The 15,673-nt window shown below is 51.4% G+C and overlaps 2 protein-coding genes across 4 annotated transcripts in view; one reads left to right on the top strand and one right to left on the bottom strand.

Annotated features, from left to right (window-relative positions):
• Window positions 1–15,673, top strand: part of AQP7 (aquaporin 7) — an 86,517-nt gene that overhangs the window by 47,651 nt on the left and 23,193 nt on the right. The window contains 1 exon segment of the mRNA XM_022551556.3: window positions 1–15,673. This exon segment is cut by the window's right edge and continues 23,193 nt beyond it. Coding sequence (XP_022407264.1) covers window positions 1–38 — 38 coding nt within the window. The 3' untranslated portion in view covers window positions 39–15,673.
• Window positions 1,881–15,673, bottom strand: part of NFX1 (nuclear transcription factor, X-box binding 1) — an 87,895-nt gene continuing 74,102 nt past the window's right edge. For 2 of the 3 annotated variants that reach the window (XM_089912512.1, XM_022551554.3), the window contains 4 exons: window positions 15,195–15,261; window positions 13,947–14,092; window positions 13,166–13,270; window positions 11,669–11,944 (listed from right to left, as the gene is read on the bottom strand). In XM_089912512.1, the coding sequence (XP_089768638.1) occupies window positions 11,872–11,944; window positions 13,166–13,270; window positions 13,947–14,092; window positions 15,195–15,261 (391 nt within the window). In that variant the 3' untranslated portion in view covers window positions 11,669–11,871. Of the gene's footprint in view, window positions 11,002–11,668; window positions 11,945–13,165; window positions 13,271–13,946; window positions 14,093–15,194; window positions 15,262–15,673 lie in introns of those variants that run through there. The other variant, XM_022551553.3, reaches the window with a different exon arrangement.

The following is a 15,673-nucleotide window of genomic DNA, read 5'->3' on the forward strand; positions in this document are numbered from 1 at the left end:
TCCCCGACAACAGACCTTCAGTCCTGTCCCACCCTTAAGTGACTCCATCTGCCTAGAGCACCTCTAAGTAAGACTATTTTTGACCCCATCCCCATCCCAATAAAGAAAGCCTTGTCCCACAGTGGCACCCCCGGTTCCTGGGTGCCTCCTGTGGTTGGGCTTCCCTCCTGGATTCTTCCAGGAGCCCCAGGGTTATGCCATAGCCCAAGGCTGAGCATAGAGCTGAGAGGCCTCCGACTCCTTCTGGCTCCGGGAGCTGGGTCGCCCCTGGGGAAGAAAGTGGAAGGGACAACCTGTGGCCTCGGTAAGAACAGGATCAGATCACAGGACACCAGACACAGAACAGTGGACTTTCAGGCACAGGGTAGGAGGGGATAGCCTGGGGGAAGGGACACCAGCTAGCAGGTGGGGGTCAGTTCTGGATATACCTTGAGTGCCCTGGGATAGGACTCTACACTCTCCCTCAGTTCTGGCCAGTTCTCGGACCAGGCAAGGCACGTCCCAAGTGTGTAGGTCAGAGTTCTCAACCTTGTTTTCATTATCGCCCCCTCAGGAGCCTTTTAGACATTTTTTCATTAATCACACAGTATTTTAAATACCACAGATACACTGTATATCTGTTTATGTACTGTACACATATCTTTGCTTTATACAAAAAAAAGTAAGATTAAAAAAATCTCTCCCTTCCAAGGATCCATTTTTCTCCCATGGGAGTAAAGTCTCCCCCACCCTTGAAAATGCCTGATGAAGACTGAAAGGAGGTAAGAGACTGGGCTCCTCTTCCTTCTTCCTAGGCCAGAGCTCTCCCACAGGAAGGAGCTCCAGAGTTGGAAAGGAAGATGCGGAGAGGAAAATCCTTCCAAAGGGCACAGGAAATGGTCTCGTAGGGTGCAGGGGGACAGGTGCAGAGGTTGGGTGGCGGTGGGGCAGCCAGAGTCCACTGACCCCGGGGCCCGGTGGAATCATCTGTGTTCTGGGACTCGGAAGGCAGCATCACCCATAGCTCCTGTCACTGCTCGTGCATTTAGTCTTCCAACAATCATGGAGCTCCTCCTGGGTGCAGGCCCTGAGGATGAGGCTGGGTCTCTGCCTTTGAGGGGGGCAGCACCTACTGGGGACAGGCAATCACAAGGAAGGAGCTAAGTGGTGAAGAGGGGGCTCGTAGGCCAGCCTCAGGAGGAGACAGAGCAGAATGGGGGGGGGAGGTGTCCTTCCTGGGGCTGGCTGCCACACTTTAAGGTAGGAGGAGACAGCGAGCAGAGGAGGCTGAGCTTTCTTCTGGAAGTGTGGGCATGGCGAGATGAGGTTTAGAAAACCCACCTGAGCTGCAGTGTGCAGGATGCTGGAAAACAGGGAGACTGGGGCCTGCAAGGGAGTGTGGTGTGAGGCTGCTCCAGAGGAGTGGCAGGGCAGCTAACAGGTCAGCGCTGGTGGGCGGAGAGGAGAGAAGGGATTCACCTAATACCAAGGAGGTAAAACCTGCAGAACCTGGGCTTGGACTGGAGGAAGGAGTGGGTGAGGAAGAGGCAGGGGCCAGGGCTCACTTCCAGTTTTCTGGCTTGGGCCCGGGTGTTGGAGATGTCCCCACTGAGCGTGGGGCGTGGGAGAGGAACTGGTTTGAAGAGGAAGATGATAAGTTATATCATGGACACATTGACTTTGAGGTGCCTATCGGACTTGGGCAAGAGGTGTGTAGGCTTGGGCTTCCCTGGTGGCGCAGTGGTTGAGAGTCCGCCTGCTGATGCAGGGGACACAGGTTCGTGCCCCGGTCCGGGAAGATCCCACATGCCGCGGAGTGGCTGGGCCTGTAAGCCATGGCCACTGAGCCTGCGTGTCCGGAGCCTGTGCTCCGCAACGGGAGAGGCCACAACAGTGAGAGGTCTGCGTACCCCAAAAAAAAAAACAAAAAAACAAGGTGTGTAGTCTCGGGCAAGTTACTCAGCCTCTCTGGGCCTCGGTTTTCTCATTTGTAAAATGGGTCTAATAATATTACCTGCCATTTGTGTTGATGTGAATATTCAATGAAATAAAATATGTACAATGCTGAGGATAGTGCTTGGCACAGAGTAAGTGCTCAATAAACCATTATGCTTTTTGTGTGGTCTGGAGCTCAGAAGAGAGTTGAAGCAGAGACTGGGGAAACTGTCGTTGTGTGGATATAGCTGGGGCCGAGGAAGGGTGAAAGAAGGGTCAGTGAGCAGGGTCCTGGGAGCACAGCCAAGAGTCAGCTGTGAGGTGGAGTGGGCCTCTCAAGAGGTTTGGTTGACGAGGGGCACAAGCTGGGTGGTCAGGGGACACTGGAAACATCCCAGATGTCCATCAACAGAGGAACAGATACATTGCAGTCTAGTCACATATAGTGCAATACGATACATCAGTGAAAACTAAGGCACAACAGCTACCTGCAACAACACGGGGAAAGTTTGGAGGCATAAAGAGCGAGGGAGTACGACACCTTATACCATTAAAAAACAAGCAAAAAAATGGGACTTCCCTGGTGGCGCAGTGGATAAGACTCCGCACTCCCAATGCAGGGGGCCCGGGTTTGATCCCTGTTCAGGGAACTAGATCCCACATGCTTGCTGCAACTAAGGAGCTGGTGAGCTGCATCTACGGAGCCCGCCTGCTGCAACTAAGACCTGGCACAACCAAATAAATAGTAAAAAAAAAAAACAAAAAAAAAAACAACCAAAAAGGAATATATTCTTTGGGTGTACGTATGTGATAAAACTACTTAAAAAAAAAAAGAAGCGATGCTTCCTCCATGGAGACAGAGATGGCTGATAAGATGGGGAGGAACATGGGGGCAAGCTATTAATAATTTCCTAGTTCTGGAGTTGGGGTAAATTTTTGGGTTTATTATGTGATTGTGCTTATAACATACAACTGTGATATATATTCATTCGTAGGTATCATGTATTCTAAAAGATGAAGAAGAAATAGCAATAGCATGAAAACAGGTGGTGGGAAGAGTGACAGGTATGGGACCCACTGAGATTAGGGGGCTGGGGGTGCAGGGAGGAAGGAGAGACTTGAGTGTGTCTGACATCCCACGGTGGGAGAAGCTGAGCCAGGGAACCAGGGCTGGGAGTGGCTAGGGAGGGGCCCACAGCTGGAAATGCCAGCCAGCTGCCTCCCTCCGTGACCTTGGATGGGTCTCTTCCCCTCTCAGCCTCAGTGACCCTGTGAACACAGGGTGGGTGGCCACTCTCATTCCTGGTGTTCCAGAGCAGTGTGACCCTAAGGCCTCAGTCACAGATGGGAGGGGCATATACAGGCCCCAGGGTTCTGGTTCCTACCCTCCTCTGCCCCACTGACCATTTCAGCCTTCTGGCATCCTCATGTTCCCAGGAGGTGGCTTTGGAGGCAGGCCAGCCAGGGGGGGTCTGTCCAGAACCCCTCCTACTGTCCACTGCTCTGCTACAGATCTATACTAGGCCCATTGCCCATAACCTCCTGCAGACGCTGATCCCAGTGTCAGGCTCAGATGAACTCTGACCCTGGTCACAGAGCACTTCTGTGCACAGGGCACACACCCCTTTTGTTCTCTTGGCAGACTTAGGTTGACAGCCTACAAACGTGCCAGACACCGTTCCAGAGCCGAGGATGTAGGCACAATTAAGATGGAAAATGTCCTTGTTCTCACGGAGCTGACATTCTGTGCAAAACATGTGGTGTGTTTGTGATACACACTAAGCAGGAAAAGCGGGAAACGAGGATAGGAATTGTGTGTGGGAGTGAAGACTGGAGGGCTGAGGAGGTAAATGAGTAAAGAACTGAAGGGGGTGAGGCAGTGAGCCATGTGGACATGTGGGGGACGAGCATGCCACACTGAGGGAATAGCCAGTGCAAGGAACCTGAGGTTCGAGCTTGGAAGGACCATTCCTGGAATGGAAAGAGTGGGGGAGTGGAAGAAGACAAGGCCAGAGGAGTGTATATGTTGGGGGGTAGGGTGAACCCAGACCAAGCCTGTGGAGAGGTGAGGCCAAGGCTTGGGGCAGAGGTGAGGGAGGTCTCTGGAGGAGAGAGGGAGGTGCCACTACAGGAGGGAAGGAAAGAAGGGAGGGAGGGAGGGAGGGAGGGAGAGAGGAAGGGAGGGAGGGAGGGAGGGAGGGAGGGAGGGAGGGAGGGAGGGAGGGAGGAGGTGGGGCGGGTGTCGTGGCGCCTAATGGGTCCCTGATCTGAGTTCTGCTCACACACACAGTCCCTCCTGTAACCACTCCCTGGCTGGACTCAGGAGGGACATTTGTGCAGCTCAGGAGGCCAGGCTGGGATGTGAGCTAAAGGAGCTCTGGCTCCTCTCCCACTCTCCTAGTCCCAGACCAGCATGGACTGGCTGTGTGACCCAGACAGGACCCTTCCCTTCTCTGGGCCTCAGTTTCCCTGTCTGTACAATGAGGCTTGAATCTGTTGGTGTCTGGGGAGCCTCCCAGCTCTGACTTCTTCCAGCACTTCGAAGCCTCATGTCATGATCCCATTACTGTCCCCTGCCCCTATGCCAGCTGAGGCCGTGTTTGAGATGGGGACAGGGATGGGACAAGAATGACCCCCCAGGCCCAGGCCAAGCCCCTCCAGGGCTTTGCCGATGAAGGTTGGGTCCTCAGCTCAGTGGTCCTGGCCTTGGGAAGAGCCCCTAATCCCTGTCCAGCCTGCTGCTCTCCCACTCAGGGCCTCCGAGGGATAGACACACACAGGCAGCACCTCGGTCTGGCTGGTCTCATTGTCCCTCCCTCAGATGAGGTCTTGCAGCCCTGGAAGAGGTGGGAGAAGCCATCTCAGGCTGGACCTTGGTGTTGGCACCCTCAGAGGGAGAAGACTGTGGCCACTTAGAGCCATGCAGCCTGAGCTTGGCTCTGCACCCACCCCTGTGCTTAACCCAGAGTGGGAATAGGTGTGACCCCACCCTCCCATGTGCTGCAGGGCTCATAACCGTGGCACCTAAGAGCACAGACAATGAGGCCACTCGGCCCGGATCCAAATACCTGCTCTGCCACTCACTAGCCGTATGACCTTAGGGAGGACAGGAGAATAATAGCTCCCACCCCCCAGGGCTGCTGGGATGATGAAATGAGTTACGCCTGGCACATGGGGAGGGTGCGTGCTGTTATCACTCTACACCGTCTCGTGGTCCTCACGTCGCCACGCCCACCTGACACCCAAGGAATCTGGGAGCTGGGGAGGCTGGCTCAGTAAGGGCTACAGAGTAGGGATTCCAGTCCTTTGTTGATATGATCTCTGCCAGGTTTTGTTTGATCTTTAAATTGTGAAATATATTCTGTAAATGTATGTATAAAACATACAGGTACAGTTAAAATAACAGTAAAACATTAAAAAACAAAAACAAAATCTCTAAATAAACAAAAAAGCCCAAACACTCAAGTGCCCCCTACCTAGCTCTGGCAGGTTAATTGAACCTCTCTGGACCTCAGTTTCCTCATCTGCAGAATGGGGGTCACATGGCCCAGAGAAATGAGGTGCTTCAGGTTTCAGTTTTGCCATCAGCATTCCACTAGGATGGAACAAGTTTACCAGAGTTCACTGTCTCCCCTTGGGTCTGTGTTCAGGAGCCAAGGTGGTGGGGGGAGGTGCTGGAGGGTGTGTGCAGGGGATGCTCTGGGCTCAGTTGAGGGACTGAGTGAGTGATGGAGCTCAGAGGCTGAGAGATGAGACACATGGTTCAGAGCCAGGTACGCCCAGGCACACAGATAAGGTCATAAGTCTAGGGCTGAGCCTTTGAGTCCTCCAGGGACCCAACAAAACCCTTGTTGGCTGATAAAGAGGATTCCTCAGATGAGGGTTCCAACAGGCCCCTGGAACAGCCCTGCCAGGGCCAGTAAGAATGTGTTCCTGCCCTCACTGCCCCGCCACATTCCTCCACCTATGCCCTGGCCTCTGGCCCCAGGTCAGGGGACATTAGACCGAAAATAAATTCCTAACGGAGGCCCAGTGCCAGGGCAGGGGAGACTGGGTGGGGGAGACTGGTTGGAGACACAGGAGACAGTCTAGAGGTTGGATGTGCTGAATTAGAGGGACTTGTGGGACATCGTGGGAAAGGCAAGGGCCTGGGATAGAGAAAGAGCTTTGAAGCCCAGGGTGGTAGCTGAAGGCTTGCAGTTGGATGAGGTGCCCAGGGAGAAATGATGGAGACCTGGGGAGCACCCATGTTTTAGAGACGGCTAAAGAGGAGGAAGCAGCCAAGGCCCATGATCTCCCCGGGCCCCGGGAGCCCGAACACTCTGGGGCCTTAACTGACCTGTGCCTTGGGGCCAGTTCCTTCCCTCAGGTGGTTCAGATGGTCAGGGCAAGTGAGGGAAGCTCATGCCCTCCTGGGAAATGTGGAAGAAAGCCCTAGAGACCCTCACTCCACAGCACTTCCCCCTATCACTGAGTCCCGCAGCTTCAGGCCCCAGCTCTGGCTCTGGCAATTTCTGATTCCTGCCCTGTCCTCAGATCCCTGCCCTCTGGATGACAGAGTGCCCAGGGCAAAATCCTTGGACCTCTTCTCTTTCACCCTCCCTCCCAAAATGGCCAGCCTGCTGAAAGGCTGGTGAAATCACCACCCTTTAAATACCATTATATGCCAACAGCTCCCCAAATGAGATCTCCAGCTCAATCCTGTCTCCAGGCTTCAGACTCCCACAGACAACCGCCTACTGGACAGATTCTCATCCTGCAAGCCTGCTCCTCCCACACTCTCTCCTATCCCAGTAAATGGCAAATTCAATCTTCCCATTGCTCAGGCCCAAAACCTTGAAGTCATTTCTGCTCCTCTCACACTCCACATCCCAGCTGCCAGCAAATCCTATAGGTGTTATCTGCAAATTCTATCTAGAATCCAACCACCTCTCAGCATTACAGCAGTGGTCTTCTGACTGCTCTCCCAGCCTCTCCGCTTGCTCTGACTCAGCCCTACAGTCTAGTCTCAATACAGCAGCTGGGATGATCCTTTCCAAAAATGAGCCAGATCTTATCATTCACTCCTCTGCCCGAAGCCTTCCAATGACCTCAAGGCCCCTGCTACTCTCTCCTTTATTCACCTTTTGGCCTGGTGGCTTTGCTGTTCCTTGAAGGTGCATGGCATGTTTCTACCACTGAGCCTTCGCCACGGCTGCTCCCTCTGCCTGGGATATTTATCCTCCTGTGCCTATACTGTGTCTATCAATAAGAAGAGAAAAAACAGTATGAAAAAAAGAGATGAAAAGGTGATAATCTTAAAAGATATTGGTTATACTCATCTAAAAAGCTTTAAAGAGTGCTTCCCTGAGGCAAAGTGTAAGTACTTCCCTCGCCCCATTCCCAGGCTCCTGGTTTGGGGATACACACTGCCCCCTCGTGGCCACCGTAGGAAAAGGTCTCATCTTCTGGGGGAATTCTCTACATAGGGACATGGTATAAGCTTCCCTCCCACTTGTCCTGACCTGCTGGGCCACGCAGTCTTAGCGACTCCAAGATGAGCTGTGTGAGCTCCCACTGCTCTGCCCGTGGAGTGGGGAGGACACAGGTTTTGGGGTCAGACCTGGTAGGAATTTCAGATCCCCAATTCACTGAGTGGTCTTGGGCAAGTGATCTAACTTCTCCAACCTTCAGTTTCCTCATTGGGAAAATAAGGATACATACTTTATGGGCCTTTGAGGAGTAAAAGAGATGAGCACAGTGCTTGGTGTATCAAAAGTGTTCAAAAGCTATTAGAAGCTATTTTTCTATTAAAAATTCTTGGGAAAGTGTGGGTAGGTGAAGACCCCTGACTCCCTCACCCATGTGGCAGGCTTGGGGTAGGCGGGGGGCGGGTGGGGGGTAAGGGGGCAGGTGACTGAACGTCCCAGCCCTTGCCAGAGCAGCTTCACGACTGCTCTGTTCCTTCCCTCCCTATGCCCTAAGAGACAGTCCTGGGACAGGCTCCAGAAGCTTGACCATGCTGAGATGCCACATGACACTGGGAGACCCTCCCTACCCACTACCCTCCCAAAGGCTCGGGGCAGGAGGCAGGAACTATCACCCAGCTGACAGGTGGGAAAATCAATGCCCGGACACTGGAAGCAAACTGCTCAGGCACAGACCAAGCTGAGGCAGCCAATCGGGGGTCCCAGCAGTTCAGCCGGGTTCTCTGCAGCAGGGTCTCCCAAGAGGCTGTGTGCATGAAACCTGGGGCTGAAGGCAGCCTAAGCCACTGGGAAGGACTCCAAGGGAACTGTGTGGGGAAGACAGCTCCCCCTTTCCTGAGGACGCAGCCCCTCCTGGCCTAGGTTGGGAAACCCAAGGCCTGGATTCCAGTTCCGGCCTGACACACAGCCCTTAGAGCCCTGTCCCTTCTGGCTGGGCCTTTCTAGACTGGGGTTGGTCTGGCTTAGAGAATGCCCTGGGGAATCTGTGAGCTCTCAAAGGCCACGGGAGATGGTGTGGGACACCTGTGCTGAGGCCACGTGGGGAGTTTGGGAGGTAGGACTTTCCCGATGGCTGTGGCAGGTGTGTGAGTGAGGGGACTGATGGAGAAGGCAGGTCTGTGAAGGGGAAGGAGCTCTGGCCTGGCCTGGCCATCCCTCCCCAGTTCTGGAAGAGGAGGCACACCGGCAGGTTTTCCTTAGAGAACAAGATCTCCAGGCTCTCAGGCATGAAGCAAGGCCGGCACCACATGGGAAGGACTCCCTAAACTTCAGGGCCCACTGTTTGAGACTCTGCACCTCCCCCACAAGACTGACATTCCTTCTTCCCCTCCCCTGGCCTCTTCCCCGGCCTGGCCAGGCCCTGTCCAGGACAGGATCCAGAGCGGCTTCACACAGACCCTGCAATTAGGAGGGCTGCTTTCATCTCCTTCCCGCACACAACCTTCCACCACACGCCAGACTGTACTGCTGTTGAGAGGAGCCAGCCCTGCTAGACAAGCCAGAGGGAATGCCAGAGTTAAGAACTTGGCCTCTGGAAAGCTCTGGCCCCATGAAGAAAACTCCTGTTGGAGGAGACTGTGGGGCTGGAGGGGTAGGAAGATGCCACCAGATTCTTAGGGAGCAAAAGTAGGGTCCTGATGCCCACTGGCTCCCTCCATGTAAGTGGTGGAGGTGTCTTTCCCTTTAGCCCACACTAAATGTAATTTACTTTGACAGGTAAAATTTTGTCTAAGGCCACTGCTTAGTGAAGAATCCACCAAACACATGAGAAACAGCTTCCCCTCGCTGAGGGGTCTGAGGTCCCTTTGGTGATCCAAGGGGAGTAGCTCCCTGCTGAACCCGGCAGCATAGCCTACCTCCTGGATCTCCTGAACCTCTTCCCTCTTTGCAGCACCAACTCCCACCACCCTCTTCCTCTCACTTGGATCACTCTGGCAGCTCTTGGCTGGGTCTCTTGCCTCAAAGTTAGCCCTCCAATCCCTTTTACACACTCTGCCTGAGTAACAGCTCTAGGAACAGGGTGGGAAAACTAAGGTCATGGCCAAATCTAGCCTGTTTTTGAACAACCCACAAGCTAAGAATGTTTTTTTTTTTTTAAATTTCTAAAAGGTTGGAAAAAATAAAATTATTATTTTGGTACATGTAAAAATTCTATGAAATTCTGATTTGGTGTCTATAAAGTGTTATTACAACAGAGTCATGCTCATCCCCTCATGTACTGTCTGGGGCTGTGTTCACACGACGGTGGCAGAGTTGGGTAGCCACAACATAAAGTCTAAAGTATCTGGCCCTTTACAGAAAACCTTTGCCAACTCCTGTCCTAGGTCATCAATCCAGCCATGCTGCTCTCTGCTTAGGATCCTTCAGTGGCTCCCTGTGGCTCTCTACAAACTGACCCCTGTCTACCTCTCCAGCTTAACAACTGTCTCTCCAGTTGTCTGCCCACTCTGGACAACTAATCCTTCCTCAAACCTCCCACAAACCACAGCCCTGGGCTTGTCTCATGCCTTTTACCTTTACTCAGCATGCCTCTCTCCTCCAAATGGCAGTCTACCATCTCAAGACTCAGCTCAAATGCTTCCTTCTGTTTTTGTTCCCCATCCAGGGGTCCTTCCCCTAAGCATGAGGGCTAATCCGTTCCTAGCATGCCACAAAAAAATCTTGGTATAGCCCTTCAGCTTTTAATAAACAGACTAATGACCTATTTGTGCCAGTCCAAACAATTTCATTTTATTTGTTCAGGTATGTGTCCCCCACTGGATTACTAACTAAAAGAACAGGCCATGTCCATTTCCCACAGCCCTAGCACATGCTGGCATGGGTAGGGATGCAAGCATTCACCAGAAGTGGCCTGCTTAGCATTCTAACTTTTCACTTGGCTGGCATTATGTAGAAAGAAGATGCCTATATATTTTCCAGCTACTATAAACTTTCAGCACCTATAACAGACCAGGCAGCACCTCCATGTATGTTATCTCATTTAATCCTCACAACCCTGGTGAGTTAGGTGACATCTCCACTCCACCAAGCAGCAGCAAGCTGTTACGTGGCAGAGCTGGAATCTGAGATCAGGTCTCCTGCTTCCTGCTGATCTTGAGATGCTCTCAATGTACAGTTCACCCACTGAACTCACTGCTTGAAAGAAGTAACAGATGCTCATGAGCTTCCTGTTGGGTGTGGTGCCACTGACCCTCTACTAAACGGGCTCAGATAGAGGTGGTTTTGTCTCTTCCCTCCAGTCACCTGTTCCCATTGCTGTACATCATGTCCTTCAAGGCAGATCATCTGGGTCAGGACCAAAGGGCAGCCCTGCTCTTCCTAGTAAAATTAAGTGCCAGGTTTGTGATGTCACTTCTCAATTCTCCTTCTGTTGCTCTGGGGCTTGTGGCTTGCTCTGGAGCAGAAGGAAGTTGTTGGAAGTCTGGCCTCCATGCTGGAGAAGTGCCAATGCAGAGAGCCAAACTAATGTAACTATTGATGTACCTGCCTTAAAAGGAGCCTGAAGAATGCCTCCAGTGGGCTGCTGGCATAAGCCCTGGACTGTCCACATGGTTTTTTGAATATTCAAACAGAGGTCCAGAGCTCAGAGACAGGGAAAGCCAATACGGCTGCTGCAGGCCTGGGAGAAAGCAACAGAGGAAAGGTAAGTGTCCCAGAGACTCTTTCTCAACCAGAGAGAAGGGGTTAGGGCTGCACTGGTCAGTACACAGAGGCTGCAGTGTGAACCTGGTAGAAGGAGGAGCTGCTCTATGTCCTCCACCACCACAATGGATAGGCTAACCTGTCTGTCACCACACAGGCTCAGCGATGTGCTATGAGAGGCCCTCCCCCGGACTCCAGAAGATGGAATTCTGTAAAGTCACTTGACCCTTCTCCTAGGTCTGGAACTGATGGTACTGAGGACCACTAAAATAAGTTCAGCTAGGTAGACCTACAAGAATTTTTGACAAAAGACTCAGCTAAGACAGCTGGGTTTAACCACATGTGTGATTCCAGCTGTGGTGTACCAATTCAGTGTTTGGCATTTTGGATTGAGAAGTTAGCCTATGTCTTTCCAAAGATAGTGATCACTTCGGATTAAAAAAACGAGGTGCACCTGATGCTGCAGGCATTTTCAGGAGGACGATGTATAACTGGGACAACTGAGACCATGACTAAGTGACATTTTCAGGCTAAAACTCTGGTTTGACTAAATCAAGCCCCATGTTCCCCCAACCATCAGAGCGATCACGGTGGTGGTGTGAGGAGCCTCTGCAAATACGACTGAATCACTAGTGACCGTCCAGTGAGAGACATACTGAAATACTTTATACAGACAGAAGGGAGGACAAGGGGATTTCTGACACACTCATGCTTTGGATGTATCAGTTCAAGACAGTATGTGAGCTCTGAGCCCACCAGGCAGTTGGGAACAAACGTGATTAATCTGCTGGCGAACGAGTCTCCACCCCACCTAATCATTCTTTTTTCTAAGTGCATCTTGATCGCCTCAGTCCTGGACATCAAAGTAGTCAATTACTGGCTCCTTGGCTATTTTCTGTAAATTACCGCTCCCAAGATTCCTGAAAAGCAAACACAGAATGATCAATCTTTTCTTGCTTGGGGGAAACAGATTCAGGTCTTGGAAAGTTCAGGATCAGCTGATTTACCATGTGTGAAGCTTTGATAAGACAGTGGGGTCCACATGAGCTGGTAACTGTTGAAATTTGGTGATGGGCACACAGGGGTTTATATTAATATATTAATACCATTCTCTCTACTCTAAAAATTTTCCACAATTAAGTCTTACAAAAAAAAAATACAGCAAGCAAAGGAAAAAAAGAAGATAGCATGTCATAAACAGGCCCGTAACTTTACGTCCCCCAGGTGGTACTGGACACAGCTGTGGAGTAACATGAGGAAACACAGCTTGTGCTGCTGGGAGTCCAGGCTGCCTGCTTCCAGGGCTAGAGCAGGGCTGGTGCTGGGGAGCTACACGGCCCCAGGTGCTCCTGGCTGAGGCTGTGCCCAATGGGCAACACCTAGTTGTCCCGTCCAGTTCCAGGGGAACACAGATGGCTAGGACACTCATGGTGACCTTGCAAACTTCCCTACCCAGAGGTTCTGTGTAGGAGGTACTCCTAGGCTTCTGTGTGGAAGGCCAGAACAGGAGGAGGGACCCCACTGTGTTTCCCAGCAACTTCCAGCAGTGTGGCCTTGTCACAGCAGGGCAGCTGGCCCCCTCCTGAGAAGGGAGAGGAAAGGAAGGAGGGATGAAGACCCTCTCTGCTCCTGTCTGAGAAAACACCTGCCAGATTTGCTGCTTGCCAATGTGGTTTTCTTTTCTCCTTAAATCACAAACATATGTTTTTGTTGTAAAAATGCTTCAAACCATATATAAGTAGACAGAACAAAACATGAAAGTTTCCCCCTTCACTGTCAGCTCCCCGCTAGAATCCCACTTCCATCTCCAGAGTAACTGTTGTGGACCACATGATGTTCCTAAATCATCTGGTGTGACAGACTGAATCCATTTCCCAGTGTCACCACCTACACTGTGGAAATTATGGCCAGTGACTGTGCTCCCTGGAGGGGAAGTGGGCATTACAAACATCAGACTTGGGACCCCTCTGGAATGAACATATGTGTTTGACATCTCAGTCAAACCTTATATATCTGAACACAGCACCCCAAAGCCAGGCCCAAGGAGGCCGCCAATGGCTGGTGCAGCTCAGGGCAGTTCAGCCCTTGCTGGCTTCTCTGAACAGACAGGGCTCTTTGGAAAGCAGCTGAAGAACCCTTACTTGTCTGTCTGATGTCTGTGATGAGGAATCGGTGGTGGAGGCCGTGACTGTATCTCCTTTTCAAGTACACCTGTCAGCGTGGTAGGAGGACATATAGACTTCCCTCTGATAAAAGTAAGAACACAAAGTATTGAAAAGTTAGAACTGTCTGTGGAGAGAGGCAGACAGCTGGAAATGCAGTCTGAGACTTTCACTGTGACGCTGCGGAGCACTCTCTGATATGACCCGTCTCCTCTCAGGCATGATCAACTTTGTTTAACCCTTGTCCCTTTCACCCACCTCTGCTGGGCCTGCTACCTGCTTCCTCTCATCTCACACTTGAGTTTTCTTTGTTGGGAGGTTCTTCCGACTCCCCCTGGTCTGACAGTGATCTTAGGTCCTACTGTCCCCTCCTGGCACACACTACTGCCTTGGTTTCCTCTAATGGCAAACACTGTGTACAGAGGATGCTTTGAGTCACAGGTCAGCATTCTTCCTGTTTCCATCAGGCAAGGAGGACACAAGGGAAAAAGGGACAGATGTGACGGGCAGGTACCCACTCCAGGCCCTCAGGGTCTGACGTGGATTGTATCCTTTAGGTGTGTCTGGCCTGAGGACTGAAGCATGGGCTTTACTTTCTGGTTTGGACCTTTAGATCAGTCAGAATGGCTGGCCCAGAGGCAGACTTTCCACCTCATCTTCCAAGGAAGGAAGTAAGGAAAGCAAATATTGACCAGCCCTGTTTCCCAGATCCAGCTTGCTCCACCGAGCAGTTCCTTCTGTAATGGCAAGATTCACCCACCTGACCGCAGTGACCACGACGTTGCGCTTCGGCTCACTGTCATAGCTCACGCTCTCCAGGCCATACACCTGGGCCAGGTCGTGGATGATCCGGCGGTGGTCTCTGTTCATGGGAGGGAAGCAGTGGCTCTTCTTACTATTCTTTCCCTGTATTGAGGGAAAAGATGACTGACTGATAAAAATCATCTCGAAAATAGGATATGTCCACAGAGGTCCTTCCCACCATCCCAGAACAGCCTGGGTCAATAAAGAGACAGCTGAGTTTTGGAGGCCCACAGCACACAGCATTTAACTGACTGCTAAGCAAGCCGAGGCTGTGGGAGGATGAGGGCTGATGCACTTCCTTCATCTCCTCTGTGAGCCACAGGGTAGCAGTAGGCCGGGGTTAGAGGAACAGAGGGCAAGTAAGCTGAGACTTACACGGACAGTGCAATGGTTCCTCCTGTGGGGCCCGTAACTGGGGAGTGAGTCATGTTCCCAAGAAATGACTAAATAAATTGAAGACTTATAAACAAGAAAATCTCACTTCCTATAAAAAGTACACTCTACGCTAAAAATCATGAGTGTACAGATACAGACACGCAAGAACAGAAATACATTTGCTCAGGCTTCCTAATTAGGAGGGGAACAATGGTCCCATTTTCTCCTCTGTGTTAGTATCCTGCTGGGAAGTGGGAACAGAAAGGAAGGGGATGAGGGGATGGCGGGAAGGAAACCCATCTTCACAAGATGTGGAGCTAAAGTAGCCACCTTGCCCTCACCCACAGGCCCCTGAATGAAGAGGGAGCCACCGAGGGGCTGGTTGCCTCCAGGACAGCTTCACTCTCTTGAAGGAGTCTGTGCCACTACCCATTCAACTTTTCATCCTCGCCCAACGGTTTCTCTCCTGCCTTTGGGGCACTAAGAACCAGTGTGTCCCATTATACAACAGCCCTTCAGAGATCTGAGGACCGAGCATGTCTTCCTAAGTATCCCTACTGAAATCTCCTTCGTCCAGAGTTTCTTCACCCATTCTTAGGCACAGAGCTAGGATTTTTATTTACATTTAATATTATTGCAGGTATCTTTTCTGAACCAGGACAGGCTTTCCATGGATGTTATAATGGATGGGCTTTTGGGAAAGATAAGGATCCTCAAGGCAGCTGTGACTTTTTCCTGTAACTACTTTATACCGACAGTGTTTCTGGGACTTGACTTTTTTATCAAGCTGGCCTTAGAGACATGTACAGCTGGATGTTTTGACTTCAACCTTATTCACGGCCTCCACAAGGGCTTCCATTTCCTTCTCAATGTCACTGACAAACTTTAAGTCCTTCCTGAAATGAGAAATAACCACAGTTAATTTCATTTGTTCTGATCTTCTGAGAATCCCTTCTACCCACCCTCTGCCTGTAAAGTGCAGGCAGTGGACAATGTGGGCAGAAAACCTGCAGAGGTCAGGAACTGTCAGATAACAGAAGGTTGAATGTGATGGAACAAAGGAAGAGAAAGTAAGAAATCAAATATGAGAAAAGGGAAGATGGAAGGAGAACTAGCCACCAGAAGGCCAGGAGACTGGAGGAAAATAAGACTTTTTACCACCCAAGTGAGGACCACCCATGTGATTAAGACCTGGGCAGACAGAGGTGGAATGTAACCAGAGATCCTTCAATTCAGGCTAGTCCAGCCCTTGGGGGGCCCCGACTCCCACCACAGGGCCCAAACACACACACACACACACACACACAC

This window comes from Delphinapterus leucas, chromosome 6 (genome assembly GCF_059928025.1).
Source record: "Delphinapterus leucas isolate spDelLeu-1000000601 "Yukka" chromosome 6, BTC_Dleu_Yukka2, whole genome shotgun sequence".
In the NCBI taxonomy this organism is placed as follows: domain Eukaryota; kingdom Metazoa; phylum Chordata; class Mammalia; order Artiodactyla; family Monodontidae; genus Delphinapterus; species Delphinapterus leucas.